The sequence below is a fragment of the Entelurus aequoreus genome, linkage group LG06 (assembly GCF_033978785.1).
Source record: "Entelurus aequoreus isolate RoL-2023_Sb linkage group LG06, RoL_Eaeq_v1.1, whole genome shotgun sequence".
Lineage (NCBI taxonomy): Eukaryota > Metazoa > Chordata > Actinopteri > Syngnathiformes > Syngnathidae > Entelurus > Entelurus aequoreus.
In genome coordinates, this window is record NC_084736.1 from 34704712 (window position 1) to 34721580 (window position 16869).

The window sequence follows — 16869 nt, forward strand, 5'->3', positions numbered from 1 at the left end:
AAAAAATAAAATAAAATAAAAATAAATAAATATATATATATACATATATACATACACATACATACACATACACATACATACATACACACATACACACATATATATATATATATATACATACACATATATACACATAAAAAAAAAAAAATAATAATAATAATAAATTAATAAAAGTCTGGCAGGCCACCAGAACGCAGTCCCCGGAATCCGCGCCGGCCGACGAGGCAATGAGGGGTGCGCCGAACCCCAACCCCCCCACATGCATGTGTACAAGGCCCCCAGAGTGTCTACTGTGTAGTTAAAATTAGGAGGTCAGCCATTACAGCCGACCTCCAGTCCCTATTGATGCGTGTACTGTAGCGTGAGTGAGATATGTATGCTTGTGGGAACTAATAATGCGATTAAAATTGGGGGACATCAACGTCTTGGTGGGTCCCAACCAAGCCGAGCCCTCCAAATCCTAAGTGTCTAATATGCAGCTAAGATTGAGGGATGGCCGAGCAGGGGACAAGACAGGAGGACCGGAGCCCCATAGGAGGCATCCTCAACCCCCCGCCATGCCTCCCCGCAGGACAATCCCCCAAAGTCCTATATTTGTGTGACTGTGTGTGCTATAAGTAGGAGGAGTAGAGGGCCCGGACATCCCCCCCAGTCCATGCGGCCGACAACCAGGAACTACGGCCAGGAAGCCGCCCCCCCCACGGCCCGTGACCCACACCAGACCACTTTAGCGTGACGTCACGCGAGCCCACCCCCCGCCAAACAAAGCCAGCCCCCGCCCGCCCCAACCCAACCCCGCAGAGCCCATACCAGCAACCAAACGCAGAAAAACTGCACAGCCCCATGCCCAATGCAAACACCGCATCCCGGCCATCCACACAGCAACGCACCCATACGAGTTCCGGCCAGGGGATGGTGCCCCCCAACTGGGGAAGAAGTCAATGCACCCCGTCCGCACGCCAGCCCCCAAACCAGCCGTCAAGCCAACGCCAGCCAGCCCCCACAACCCCACAAGCGCACAGATACCAGCCACAGTCCCCCAACCACTCCAACCCAACACAGCGACGCCAACCGCCGGCAGTACCACAGCAACCATCACCACCACCGCCCGTCCGCAGTACAAACACCCGCGGCCGCCGAAACCTGCAACAAAAAAAAGCGACCTACCCCGTAAACCACAACAACGCACACCCCCAGCTACCACAGAGGCCGCCAACCCACCTACCCCAACTCATCCACATACAGGCCAATCGATCCACCGGACATCCACACCCATACACACACCTACACATACATACACACATACATACACACATACACATATACATACATATATGTATATACACATACATACACATACACACATGCATGCATATACACATACACACACACACACACATATATACACCTACATACATATACATATGCACACATATACACACACATACATACATACACCAAAACAAAACAAAAACAAAAACAAAAAAAATAAAAAAAATAAAAATAAAAATAAAAATAATAAATAAAATAAAATAAACCCTTTAAATAAAATAAAATAAAAATAAACATGAGGCCTGGTTGCCAACAGTGTCCAGCGCCACCAAACCCCGCAGCCATACCCGCACGTCCAGGCCCCCCCGCCCACCACCCACCAGGCACCCCATCCGGCAAAAAGCCATAAGGGCCCAGCCCCGCACCCACAGCCGGCATGCCATGGCATCTCTGCAGGCCTGGTGCCGCGATCAGCAATGCACACCGGGGCAGCGACACACACACATGTACCTACATACATACACACAGATTCCACCATACATACATACAAACGTACACACACACACACACACACACACACACACACACACACACACACACACACACACACACACACACGCACCTATATATACATGTATATAATTTAACAGAATAAATAAAATTTATTAAATAGATAATTTAAAAAATATATATATATATAAGTATATATATAAATAAAATTAATAAATAAATAAGGGCGGAGTAAAACACAGGAGGGAGACCCCCGCAGGGCAGTCGGGCAGCACCGCCGGGGCCCCAACAAGGGAGGAAAGCAGCCCCCCCAACCCGGCACCAGGCGGGCACGCACAGCCGCAGCGTAGGGCGACCCCGGGCAGACCCCGCCCCGCGCCCCAGGGGAAGGAGGAAGCCCACGGACACCCGAAGCCAGAGGGGCACGAGCCGACCCCCGCCCGACAGCGGCAAGGCGGGGGTTGCCCCACAGGCGCAACCCCCCGCCCAACCACCGACGAGAGGGGCAGTCCCCCCACCCAACCCAAGGCGGCCACCCCCAACAGCTCCACCCGCACCCCAACCCCCGCCCAGGCACCCCCATCCACCCCCAGCCCCCAGACCACCCACGGATCGGCCCGCCAGGCCGGCACCAGGGAACACACCCCAGGCCCACCCGACCCCGCGGCACACGGCCCCCCCGGCACCCACGACCCCCCACCCACGGAGCAACACCCCCGGGACAGAGCCCCAGCCCCGGCCCCCATGGGAATCAGGTCAGGAAATCAATTAGCGGTGCCCAAAGAGATCTGAATTCTGTCAGTTGTTGTTTTGATTCAGCAGACATTCTTTCCATAACTACATAATCTAATAAAATGTTTTTGTAAAGGTTTATACATAAATTATTTTTTGATTTCCAATTCATGAGAATAGTTTTCTTGGCGATGCCTATTGCATTTATAAGGAGGTATGTTTTGTTTATATCAAAGTCAGTTGCGGAGAGATCACCCAACAGGCAGAGTGCGGGGGAGATGGGAATAGGAATCTCTAACGCTAATGATAGGTTCTCGCACACTCCAAGCCAAAAGTTACTCACGGGAGCACAGGACCACATTGAGTGTAAGTAGTTATCTACCTTATTATCTGAGCAGTGTACACAAATGTTAGAGTCGGCTAAACCCATTTTATACATTCTTAGACCGGTGTAATGTATTCTGTAAAGTATTTTGAGCTGAATCAGTCGTAAATTTGGATTCTTAATGAAACGAGAAGTATTGAGGCATATTTGTTTCCAGAATTCTGGGTCAAGGCTTGTGGATACGTCTGAGTGCCATTTGGAAGTTGGGATACTTATTGTGTTATCTATTTTTGATAAGAGAGCATATAATTTGGATAAAGCTTTGGGGGCAGATGTTTTGAAGAATTTAACGGTCGTAGGATTACTTTCCCATGTTGTTTTGTTGAATCTTGCGCTAATTACAGATTTGATTTGTATATATTCTAGGAATTTATTAGGATTGATTGCATATTGTGTTATTAAACTTTTAAAAGAGATAAAACTGTTTGCATTGATGATATCCCCAAGACATCTGACTCCTTTATCATACCATGTTGGAAAGTTCAATGGCTTCTTGTTTAAAAGAAAATCAGGATTATTCCAAATAGGCGTAAATTGACAGGGAGTGAGCGGGGATCCAGTTATTTTCAAAAACTCCCACCAAGCTGTTAAAGTAGTGCGTATATTAATACTTTTGAAGCAGTTGTGTTTTCGGAGAATTTGGCTAATAAAGGGCAAGTTAGAAATTGGGATCTCCTGGCTAAGTGATTGTTCAATCTCTGACCATAAACTATCTAATAAAGTGGGATTGGTCCATTTTAGTATATATTGTAGTTTATTTGCAAGGAAGTAATATGAAAAGTTTGGGAGTTCTAGACCCCCGTATTCTTTTGGTTTTTGTAAAGTTTTAAGGCTGATTCGTGCTGGTTTACTCTTCCAAAGAAACTGATTGATGTGTGAGTCTAGTGATTTAAACCAGATTTGAGAAGGTTTGGTTGGAATCATTGAAAAGAGATAATTAACCCTAGGCAAGACCATCATTTTCACGGTAGAAACCCTTCCCATAAGTGAGATTGGCAGTGCTTTCCAACGCGCCAGATCATCCTCAATCAATTTTAAGATTGGGGAGTAATTCAAGCGATTCAGATCTGACAATGTGGAGGAAATATTGATTCCCAGGTATTTAATGTTCCCTTTATGCAGTGGAATCGATGAGGTGCTCTGGAAGTCAACATTTATTGGTAACACAGTAGATTTGGACCAGTTGATTGAGTAATCTGAAATAGAACTGAATTTATTGATAAGTGAGATTGTATCTTGAAGAGAAGAATGTGGATTTTGTAAGAAAAGTAATACATCATCAGCATAAAGGCTTATTTTATGATGAACGGTTGCGGTATGGATGCCTTTAATATTTGCATGCTGTCGAATTGCGGTTGCAAGAGGTTCAATAAATATAGCAAACAGTGACGGAGAAAGTGGACACCCTTGCCTTGTGCCCCTCATAAGATTAAACCTTGGGGAGATTTGGCTATTCGTTCTAACCGAGGCTGTAGGGAAACTATATAGGACCTTGATCCATTCTATAAATGAGTCTCCAAATCCAAATTTCTGTAGAGTAGCTAAAAGAAAATTCCAATTCACTCTATCAAATGCTTTTTCAGCATCTAATGAAACAACAGCTGTTTTTAAATTATGAATAACAGAATAGTCTATCACATTGAGTAGACGGCGAACATTGTTGGACGATTGTCTCTCTTTGATGAAACCTGTTTGATCAGGATGTACTATATATGGAGTGACTTTTTCTAATCTTTGAGCTAATACTTTGCAGATAATTTTAAGATCAGCATTAATCAGGGAGATTGGCCGGTAACTGGATGGAAGTGTTGGGTCTTTATCAGGTTTTAGCAAGAGACTGATTGTGGCAGAGTTCATATTTGGAGGAAGGAATGAGTTTTCTTTAATCTCTAAAGCCATTTTCGTAAATATCGGAGCTAGCAGTGACCAGAATGTTTTGTAGAACTCCACAGGGAACCCATCAGGCCCTGGTGCTTTATTGTTTGGCATCTGTTGAAGAGCATCGTGAAGTTCATCTACAGAAATAGCAAGATCTAAATTTGATACCTGCCTCGTATTTAATTTAGGTAAGTCTATACCATTGAGAAATGTCTCAATGTCTGAAAGAGATGGGTCAATCTGGGGTGTATACAAGTTTCTGTAAAAGTCTCTAAATATGGAGTTAATTTCCTCAGGAACGTGAGTAATGTTCCCAGCTGAATCCTTAATGGATGGTATGGAGTTTTTTTCTTTGTTTAATTTTAGTTGGTTAGCCAAATATTTGCTTGGTTTATTGTCATGTTCAAATTTATCTAAGCGTAACCTCTGAAGCAGGAATTGAGTTTTCTTATCAAATATTTCTCTTAAATCTAATTTGAGTTTTCTCAGTTCATTCAGAGTATGTTCATTTTGTGAGTTCGCATAAGCTATTTCTAATATTTTTATTTCATTTTCAAGTTCCTGCTCTAGTAAACGTTCCTTTTTTTTCTTGTATGATGAATAAGAAATAATTTTTCCTCGCATAACTACTTTTGCGGCCTCCCAGAGAATGCACGCCGTGATTTCTGGTTGATCATTAAAATCTAAAAAATCTGTCCATTCTTTCTCAAAATAGTTGAGGAAGTCTGGGTCCTTTAGTAATGATGTATTAAGTCTCCATTGTTTTATAGGTGCAGTTATAGTTTTGTTAGTGAGGGAAAGTGAGACAGGTGCATGGTCACTGATGATGATAGGATGAATGTGAATGTTTGCGATATCAGATAAAATTGAGCTACTAGTTAAAAAGTAATCAATGCGAGAGAGTGAGTGGTGAACTGGGGAAAAATAAGTGTATTCCCTAAGAGTGTGGTGATAAGAACGCCAGGCATCGCAAAGTTATCATACTTTGAAATACTGGGAAAGTAGATTCTTGCCAACACCCCCGAATTTTTCGGGAGACTCCCGAATTTCATTGCCTCTCCCGAAAATCTCCCGGGACAACCATTCTCACGAATTTCTCCCGATTTCCAGCCGGATTTAAGGCACGCCCTGTCACGGCCCAGACACACACTAGTGCGCAATCATCTGGTAGCCGCGCTGAGCGCACCTCCAAGCGCGCTAGCGCGCGCGTCACTCAAGCTGCTGCAGGCAGCTGCGTTCCATCTTCAATCAACACACCCGGCACTGATGAGAGGGACGGCTACTTAAACAACCGCCACCAGAGATCCTTTGCCAGAACGTAGCAATCTGTACATCGTTCCGTAAGCTCGTCTCCAGCTTCCTAGTTGCCTTTTTGATCCTGATCTCTGTTTTCTTCCCTGCGCTAATTGCCGTGTCCTCCCTCACCCCGCAGCTCCCTGTGTGCGTCCCCGAGTCACGCTGTGTGTCGTGCGCTCCTGGATCTTCCCTGTCTTCCTCGTGCTTCCTGGTTCTCGACTCCTCGCTTGCCCCCGGACTACGACGACTCTCTCCTGTCTCCCGACCACGCTTCCGCCCCTGGACAAACCCCGCCTGCCTTGCCCTTGTCTGACAGCACCGCTCCTCTCAACACGCACCTCCAACACTTACGGTAAAACCCTCCAGTTAAATTCTACACATAGTCTGACACCCATTTCCTGTTTGGTTACATACACATCTGATATATACATATATTGATATATATAATATAATATTTAATATGTAATATAATATCATAATATATTATACAATATAATATATTATGTAAATTATATATATATAATAATATATATATATTTATATATAAATATAGAACTTTTTTTGAATAAATACGCCCCAGGCTAAACGCTCTCCCAGCCTCAGTGCCGTCTCCTTCTACCCGGTACCATCACAGTACGTTCTGGCCATGTCTGAACCAGACGGCACAGGAAGAGCTCGCTCCACTTCCTCTCCCCGACCCCCCACGAACCCCGATCTTCCCACCGTGTACACTATTGTCCGGCAGCAACAGTCTTGCTTCGATCACTTGGAGACCCAGCTTAATGCTGCTTTTGCCAACCTGCTGTCAAGGCTGGACACCTTTGAGCCAAGAACCCCCCCTACACCTGCGCTGGATACGGGTGCCTCCGCGGCTGCCTCAGCGGCTGCTACAACATGGAACACCTCCCTCCCTAGGGAACCCAAGATTGCCACACCCAAGACATTTGAGGGAGATTTTGAACTCTGCCGGGGATTTTTGGTCCAGTGCGAGCTCATATTTCAACACCAGCCCTCTCGCTACTCGTCTGAGGGGGCCAAGATTGCCTTCCTGTTTTCCCTCCTGTCAGGCAGAGCGCTGCGATGGGCCACAGCGGCAATCGACCAGAGCAACGGACTTGGTACTGACTACTCAGCCTTCCGCGCCGAGTTCCGGGCTGTTTTTGACCACCCAGTGGACGGGGGGGATGCCGCCTCCCACCTCCACTCCATTCAGCAGGGATCCCGCTCCGTTGGTGATTACACCCTGGAGTTTCGCACCCTCGCAGCTGACAGCGGGTGGGGGGACAAGGCACTCCAGAGCGCGTACCGACACAGGCTCAGTGACTCAGTGAAGGACAGACTTCTTCGGGACCGACCTACGTCCTACCGGGCCTTAATTGACCTCGCTCTCCAGATGGACCAAAGACTAATCGAGCGAGCTGCAGAGCGAGCGCACAGCAGGTCAAGCCCAAGTGCTCGCACCAGAACGCCCGCTGTCATGTGGCCACCACTATCGGCCCCTGGGGCCACCGGCACGGATGATCCAATGCAGCTAGGCAGATCCCGCCTGGCAGCCGAAGAACGGGAGAGGCGCTTCCGGCAACACCTCTGTCTCTACTGCGGGGTGGCAGGTCATGAGATTAGGAACTTGCCGATACGGCCAAAAGACAAGGCTCACTAGTCAGGGGAATCCTGGTGAGCCATACGTCCGTTCCCCACAAGAAGTGTATGAGTCGGTTCTGAAGTATGAAGTAAAGAGACTTAACTTCATCACCTCGCCTGGTTATTGACTCCAACACAGAATATTACACTGCCCATACCTACGCTCCTTCAAAGGCTGTGCTACTGGCTGCAAAGCATTGCACTTTAAAATACAACAATGAGTAGAGAGGAGTGTTATGTGTGTGTATATGTGTAAATAAATGAACACTGAAATTCAAGTATTTATTTTATTTATATGTGTATATATATATATATATATATATATATATATATATATATATATATATATATATATATATATATATATATATATATATATATATGTATATATATATATATATATATATATATATAATAAAATACATATATATATATATATATATATATATATAAATATATATATATATATATATATATATATATATAGCTAGAATTCACTGAAAGTCAAGTATTTATTTTACTTATATATATATATATATATATATATATATATATATATATATATATATATATATATATATATATATATATATATATATATATATATATATATATATATATATATTTATATATATGAGAAATACTTGAATTTCAGTTAATTCTAGCTATAAATATACTCCTCCCCCCTTAACCCCACCCACCTCAAGCCCCCCCCCCCCCCCCCCCCCCCCCCCGAATTTGGAGGTCTCAAGGTTCAAGTAGAAGTAGAAGTAGTATTTGTACGGGTAACTGCTCATGTGGGAATACTGGGAAATGAAAGTAGAAGTAGTATTTGTACGGGTACCTGCTCATGTGGGAATACTGGGAAATAGGGGTTCATTGTTTCTACTTTTAAAGGTGGCGCTAGAGAGCCAATTTGGAAATGTAATTTTTGGGATGACCAAATTATAAAATTTTTCACCGAACCTGATGCGCTAGGAACATTTGGGGAGGTTTCGTGCACGTTAAGGGCCTCCAAAGGCGTTTAAACGAGGATAATGATCATTTAAAAAACTGTGCATTTCAATACGGCTCTTGCTGCGCTGCTCGGGCCCGGATAGAAAAGACGTTTGTTTTGAAAGGAATTAAGCGGAAGCGGCTTTCGTTGTTCCGGTCACGAGGTGCAGAGTGGGCGTGTCATGATGCTGATGTAAACACAGAATATAGCGGCGAGATTGACCTCCATCCTGCCTGGCGATTTTTGTGACGAATACGTTTTAATGTGCGGACATCATGGATTCATACATCAACGTCAAACTCAACTTCAGGGGGAATTCTAAGAATTTCCTCCTGTCGGGCACGGAGACCAAGAGCTGGGACTCGATGGAGGCCATGGTAAGCTAACAGCTAGCACATGTTATTACTTGGCTAACAGCTAACACATATTATCCATCTTCTTCCGCTTATCCGAGGTCGGGTCGCGGGGGCAGCAGCCTAAGTAGCTAGCACATATTATTACTTACCTCACAGCTAACACATATTATTACTTAGCTAACACATATTATTACTTAGCTAACACATATTATTACTTAGCTAACAGCTAACACATATTATCACTTAGCTAGCACATATTATTAGTGAATTAGTGAAGTGAATTATATTTATATAGCGCTTTTTTCTAGTGACTCAAAGCGCTTTACATAGTGAAACCCAATATCTAAATTACATTTAAACCAGTGTGGGTGGCACTGGGAGCAGGTAGGTGGACAAAGTGTCTTGCCCAAGGACACAACGGCAGTGACTAGGATGGCGGAAGCGGGGATCGAACCTGGAACCCTCAAGTTGCTGGCACGGCCGCTCTACCAACCGAGCTATACCGCCCCACTTAGCTACCACATATTATTACTTAGCTAACACATATTATTACTTAGCTACCACATATTATTACTTAGCTAACAGCTAACACATATTATTACTTAGCTAACAGCTAACACATATTATTACTTAGCTAACACATATTATTACTTAGCTACCACATATTATTACTTAGCTAACAGCTAACACATATTATTACTTAGCTTACAGCTAACACACTTACAACTAAGCTAACAGCATGAAAATAACATACGTATCATTAAGCTACCAGCTAGCACATGTATCACTAAGCTCACTGCTAATACTTGTTAATAAGCTAACAGCTAGCACACATATCACCAAGCTAACAACTAATACTTGTTACTAAGCTAACAGCTAGCACATGTATCACTAAGCTAACAGCTAATACTTGTTACTAAGCTAACAGCTAGCACATGTATCACTAAGCTAACAGCTAATACTTGTTACTAAGCTAACAGCTCGCACACATATCATTTTATACACACTGACTACTTGAATTATTCTTGTATACACTGACTACTTGTATTATACTTTTATACACACTGACTACTTGAATTATACTTTTATACACACTGACTACTTGAATTATACTTTTATACACTGACTACTTGTATTATACTTTTACACACTGACTACTTGAATTATACTTTTAGACACACTGACTACTTGAATTATGCTTTTATACACACTGACTACTTGAATTGATAGTTTTATACACACTGACTAGTTGTATTATACTTTTATACACTGACTACTTGAATTATACTTTTATACACACTGACTACTTGAATTATACTTTTATACACTGACTACTTATATTATACTTTTATACACTGACTACTTGAATTATACTTTTATACACACTGACTACTTGTATTATACTTTTATACACTGACTACTTGAATTATACTTTTATACACACTGACTTCTTGAATTATACTTTTATACACACTGACTACTTGAATTGATAGTTTTATACACACTGACTACTTGTATTATACTTTTATACACTGACTACTTGAATTATACTTTTATACACACTGACTACTTGAATTATACTTTTATACACTGACTACTTGTATTATACTTTTATACACTGACTACTTGAATTATACTTTTATACACACTGACTACTTGAATTATACTTTTGTACACACTGACTACTTGAATTATACTTTTATACACTGACTACTTGTATTATACTTTTATACACACTGACTACTTGAATTATACTTTTATACACTGACCACTTGAATTATACTTTTATACACTGACTACTTGTATTATACTTTAATACATTGACTACTTGTATTATACTTTTATACACACTGACTACTTGAATTATACTTTTATACACACTGACCACTTGAATTATACTTTTATACACACTGACTATGTGTATTATACTTTAATACATTGACTACTTGTATTATACTTTTATACACTGACTACTTGTATTATACTTTTATACACTGACTACTTGAATTATACTTTTATATACACTGACTACTTGAATTATACTTTTATATACACTGACTACTTGAATTATACTTTTATACACTGACTTCTTGTATTATACTTTTATACACACTGACAACTTGAATTATACTTTTATACACACTGACTACTTGAATTATACTTTTATACACACTGACTACTTGAATTATGCTTTTATACACTTATTACTTGCATTATACTTTTATACACACTGACTACTTGAATTATACTTTTATACACTGACTACTTGTATTATACTTTTATACACTGACTACCTGTATTATACTTTTATACACACTGACTACGTGTATTATACTTTTATACACTGACTACTTGTATTATACTTTTATACACGGACTACTTGAATTACACTTTTATACACACTGACTACTTGAATTAAACTTTTATACACTGACTACTTGTATTATACTTTTATAGACACTGACTATTTGAATTATAGTTTTATACACACTGACTACTTGAATTATAGTTTTATACACACTGACTACCTTTATTAATACTTTAATACAAACTGACTACTTGAATTATAGTTTTATACACATTCACTACTTGAATTATAGTTTTATACACACCGACTACTTGAATTATACTTTTATACACTGACTACTTGAATTATAGTTTTATACACATTGACTACTTGAATTTTCGTTTTATACACACTGACTACTTGAATTATACTTTTGTACACTGACAACTTGAATTATACTTTTAAACACATTGACTACTTGAATTATAGTTTTATACACACTGACTACTTGAATTATAGTTTTATACACACTGACTAGTTGAAATATAGTTTTATACACACTGAATACCTTTATTAATACGTTTATACACACTGACTACTTTTATTAATACTTTTTTTACACACTGACTACTTTTATTAATACTTTTACACACACTGACTACATGAATTATAGTTTTATACACACTGACTACTTGAATTATACTTTTATACACTGACTACTCGAATTATACTTTTATACACACTGACTACTTGAATTGATAGTTTTATACACACTGACTACTTAGGCTGGGCGATATAGACGAAAAAGTATATCTCTATATTTTTACTTATACTCGATATTCGATGTAAATCTCCAAATATTTTCCGGTGAAATTGAAGTAAATGACAACTGTACTGTAAACACTTGTATTACCCCAGTTAGTCAACATGGGTATTAACACTTTTATTAACCAGTTAGTCAAGATGGGTATTAACTAGAGATGTCCGATAATGGCTTTTTTGCCAATATCCGATATTCCGATATTGTTCAACTCTTAATTACGATTCCGATATCAACCGATACCGATATATACAGTCGTGGAATTAACACATTATTATGCCTAATTTTGTTGTGATGCCCCGCTGGATGCATTAAACAATGTAACAAAGTTTTCCAAAATAAATCAACTCAAGTTATGGAAAAAAATGCCAACATGGCACTGCCATATTTATTATTGAAGTCACAAAGTGCATTATTTTTTTTTAACATGCCTCAAAAGAGCAGCTTGGAATTTGGGACATGCTCTCCCTGAAAGAGCATGAGGAGGTTGAGGTGGACGGGTTTGGGTGGGTGGGGTTGAGGTGGTGTGTAGCGGGGGGTGTATATTGTAGTGTCCCGGAAGAGTTAGTGCTGCAAGGGGTTCTGGGTATTTGTTTATGTTGTGTTACGGTGCGGATGTTCTCCCAAAATGTGTTTGTCATTCTTGTTTGGTGTGGGTTCACAATGTGGCGCATATTTGTAACAGTGTTAAAGTTGTTTATACAGTCACCCTCAGTGTGACCTGTATGGCTGCATTCCCTTGTGTGTGTGAAAAACCGTAGTTATTATGTGACTGGGCCGGCACGCAAAGGCAGTGCCTTTAATGTTTATTGGCGCTCTGTATTTCTCCCTACGTCCATGTTCACAGCGGCGTTTTAGAAAGTCATAAATTTTACTTTTTGAAACCGATACCGATAATTTTGAAACCGATACCGATAATTTCCAATATTACATTTTAAAGCATTTATTGGCCGATAATATCGGCAGCCTGATATTATCGGACATCTCTAGTATCAACACTTTTATTAACCAGTTAGTCAAGATGGGTATTAACACTTTTATTAACAAGTTAGTCTAGATGGGTATTAACACTTTTATTAACAAGTTAGTCTAGATGGGTATTTAACAGTACTTTTATTAACCAGTTAGTCAAGATGGGTATTAACACTTTTATTAACAAGTTAGTCTAGATGGGTATTTAACAGTACTTTTATTAACCAGTTAGTCAAGATGGGTATTAAAAATACTTTAATTAACCCAGGTAGTCAAGATGGGTATTAACACTTTTATTAACCAGTTAGTCTAGATGGGTATTAACCAAGGGTGTAACGGTACGTGTATTTGTATTGAACCGTTTCGGTAAGGGGGGTTCGTGTTGTGTACTAGGCAAAGGGAAGGAGGCGACACCAAGGCAGAACTGCGTTTTCAAAGGTTTATTTAAACCTTTGATGAATGTGTGGGATGTGTATGCTACCACTAGTGAGTGAATGCAGACGATGTGTGGAATTAACAATGTGGAATTTACCAAAGGTGTTCTCGGTGCGTGTTGGATGTATCTTTCGTCGAATCCAAAGGGGAAGGTAAAGGGGTAGTCAGCAGGGAGGCAAGCAGTCGGGGGCTGGATAGAGGCAACGATGTCCGGGTACAAACAGTGGTCAAGGATCGGGGAAGGCAAGCAACAATCCAGGAGGAGGCCGTGAGGCAAGACATGATCACGGAAGACACTGTGGGAGACACAAAGGACATCAAGACAGGAACGAGGAAGAGCACAAGGAAGGCGAGCAAGGAACGAGGGATAGGTGCCAGACGTGATGCTTACTCAGGTGAGATTGGCTATGTTCTGGCGAAGGTCTCCTGGCTTCGCTGTCTCTTTATGCCGCTCCCTCTCGTCAAGCCCAGGTGCGCGGATGAGTGATTGCCTGCAGCCTTGTCGCTGCGTGGGCGTGCTGCGCCCAGCGCGAGCGGGGGGCGTGTCCAAGCGAGCAGCCAGAGGAGGAATTGTGACACTCAGAATCATGAGAGACACGGGTTTGAATCTGCGCCGAGACAGTTCGGTTTGGTTCGGAGGTGTACCGAACGAGTTTCCACACGAACATATTAAGTAGCGCACTGCACGGACGGACATAAGTAGCGTATCACACGTTGTGTAAACAATGCACACCGAGGCACAACACACGGTGCGCATTGTGCATCAAACCCCCCCCGCCCCTGCCCTCCATGCGTCGGTTGAGGTGGGCGGGGTTGGGGGGGCGGGGGTGTATATTGCAGCCCGGAAGAGTTAGGGCTGCATGGGATTCTGGGTATTTGTTTTGTTGTGTTTATGTTGTGTTACTGTGCGAATGTTCTCCCGAAATGTGTTTGTCATTCTTGTTTGGTGTGGATTCACAGTGTGGCGTATATTTCTAACAATGTTAAAGTTTTTTTTATACTGGCACCCTAAGTGTAACCTGTATCGCTGAAGATCAAGTATGCCTTGCATTCACTTCTGTGTGGTGCCAAAGCTGCACATATTAAGTAAATAGGCCAGCAATCGTTGGACTGGACAAAAAGGGAATGACTTATTCCCGGGAGAGGCTCTGAAATTTGGGAGTCTCCCGGGAGGTCTGGCAAGTATGAGAATTGGCAAGTATGAGAATTAGCGGTGTACCGTGGCACCGCTGCTGTATATAATCGGCGGGCCAGCTCTAGTGTTAATTTGATATCACCTCACGGGCCAAGTGAAATTACACGACGGGCCAAATTTGGCCCGCGGGCCAGAGTTTGGTCTAGATGGGTATTAACACTTTTATTAACCCAGTTAGTCAAGATGGGTATTAACAGTACTTTTATTAACCCAGTTAGTCAAGGTGGGGATTAACAATTGTGTTAACCAGTTAGTCTAGATGGGTATTAACACTTTTATTAACCCAGTTAGTCAAGATTGGGAATAACAGTACTTTTATTAACCAGTTAGCCAAGATGGGTTTTATTAACCCAGTTAGTCAGTTAGTTAACAGTACATAAAAGAAACTGTTTAAGTAGAACAGATTTACAAAACATACAGTACATAAAATAGAATATTATTCTTTCTATGTAAAATAAATAACATAACTGCAAATAATACAAAAAGTATCAAACTCAGATAAAAAACTAATTTGCTGGCAGACACTTTTTAATTCCCAGTGGACGATGTCATGGACTGTCACACATATGATGTAATGGACTGTCACACATGTATGATGTAATGGACTGTCACACACGTATGATGTCATGGACTGTCACACACATATGATGTCATGGACTGTCACACACGTATGATGTACTAGTGGTATGATGTCATGGACTGTCACACACGTATGATGTCATGAATTGTCACACACGTATGATGTCATGGACTGTCACACGTATGATGTCATGTAGGGCTGGGCGAAATATCGATATACTCGATATATCGATATACTCTATATATCGCGGGTTTTTCTCTGTGCGATATAGAAAATGACTATATCGTGATATTCGAGTATACGTTCTCACGCAGTTGCTTTTAGCTGCGGGCATTACACTGCATGCGTTTCCCACTCTTTGTTGTCTCTCCTTCTCACAGAGACTTAAAACAAGCGCACCTTCTTACATACGTCACGTGAGCAACGTCACACGCTCCCACGGAGCAGACAGGTAGCGACATGGTAACATTAGCTGTGATGCTAACGGTGTGGTGCGAGTGGTAATACGAGAGAGAGATGGTGCAAATCTGGTAACAAATGGAGGAATAATTAATTCCCAAGAAAAACAGCACAGGATCCATCGTCTGGCGGTGGTTTGGCTTCAAGCGGGAATATGTTGAACATTTATGCGGCAAAAGCGTTGCTACAAAAAGTAGCACCACTGCTAACGTAGCATCATTTGAAAAGTCACCCGCAAGAGAATGATGAGTGCTTGAAACTGTGCATGTCAACATCTCCGTTCGGTATCACACCAACAAAATGCCAATGCAACTATTTCCACACCAACACCGTATGAAAAAAAAAATCAACAACAGAAGGAGATAACGTCCGCAGTAACCTACCACATAGCGAAGGACATATACTATTTGATATGCAGCTCACTTTTATGTGACACTTATTGAAATATCTTGTGTGACATCATGCACAAAAGTGCACTTTATTTGTTTTGAACTATTGTATTGGCGTTCTGTACAAAAAGTGCACTTTAATTTAGTGTTGTCATCTTGGTGACATCATTCATAAAAGTGCACTAATAGCTTGTTATAAAATGTGTCCGACAATCTTGCACTTTCTGTTTTGGAAATTACATCAATGTTTGTGCCACTACTTAATAACTGTTTAATAAATACAGTTTTGCTAAATTGACTTAGTTGTGATTTCCCTCTCTGCATGAAAGTTTAAAATGAGCATATATTAATGCAGTATGAACAAGAATGTTTTAATGTAGACACATAGAATCATCATACTGGTGTGATTATATGCATCAAGTGTTCATTCAAGGCTAAGGCAAAATATTGAGATATATATTGTGTATCGTGACATGGCCTATAAATATCGAGATATTAATAAAAGGCCATATCGCCCAGCCCTAATGTCATGTACTGTCACACACGTATGATGTCATGGACTGTCACACACGTATGATGTCATGGACTGTCATACACGTATGATGTAATGGACTGTCACACACGTATGATGTGGTGGACTGTCACACACACGTATGATTTCATGT

General features: G+C 41.2%; 1 protein-coding gene across 1 annotated transcript in view; it reads left to right on the forward strand.

Moving 5' to 3' along the window:
* The first annotated feature begins 8885 nt into the window (after window positions 1–8885).
* nbr1b (NBR1 autophagy cargo receptor b) overlaps window positions 8886–16869 on the forward strand; it is a 126911-nt gene continuing 118927 nt past the window's right edge. Inside the window, exon 1 of the mRNA XM_062050609.1 lies at window positions 8886–9088. Coding sequence (XP_061906593.1) covers window positions 8987–9088 — 102 coding nt within the window. The 5' untranslated portion in view covers window positions 8886–8986. The remainder of the gene's footprint in view (window positions 9089–16869) is intronic.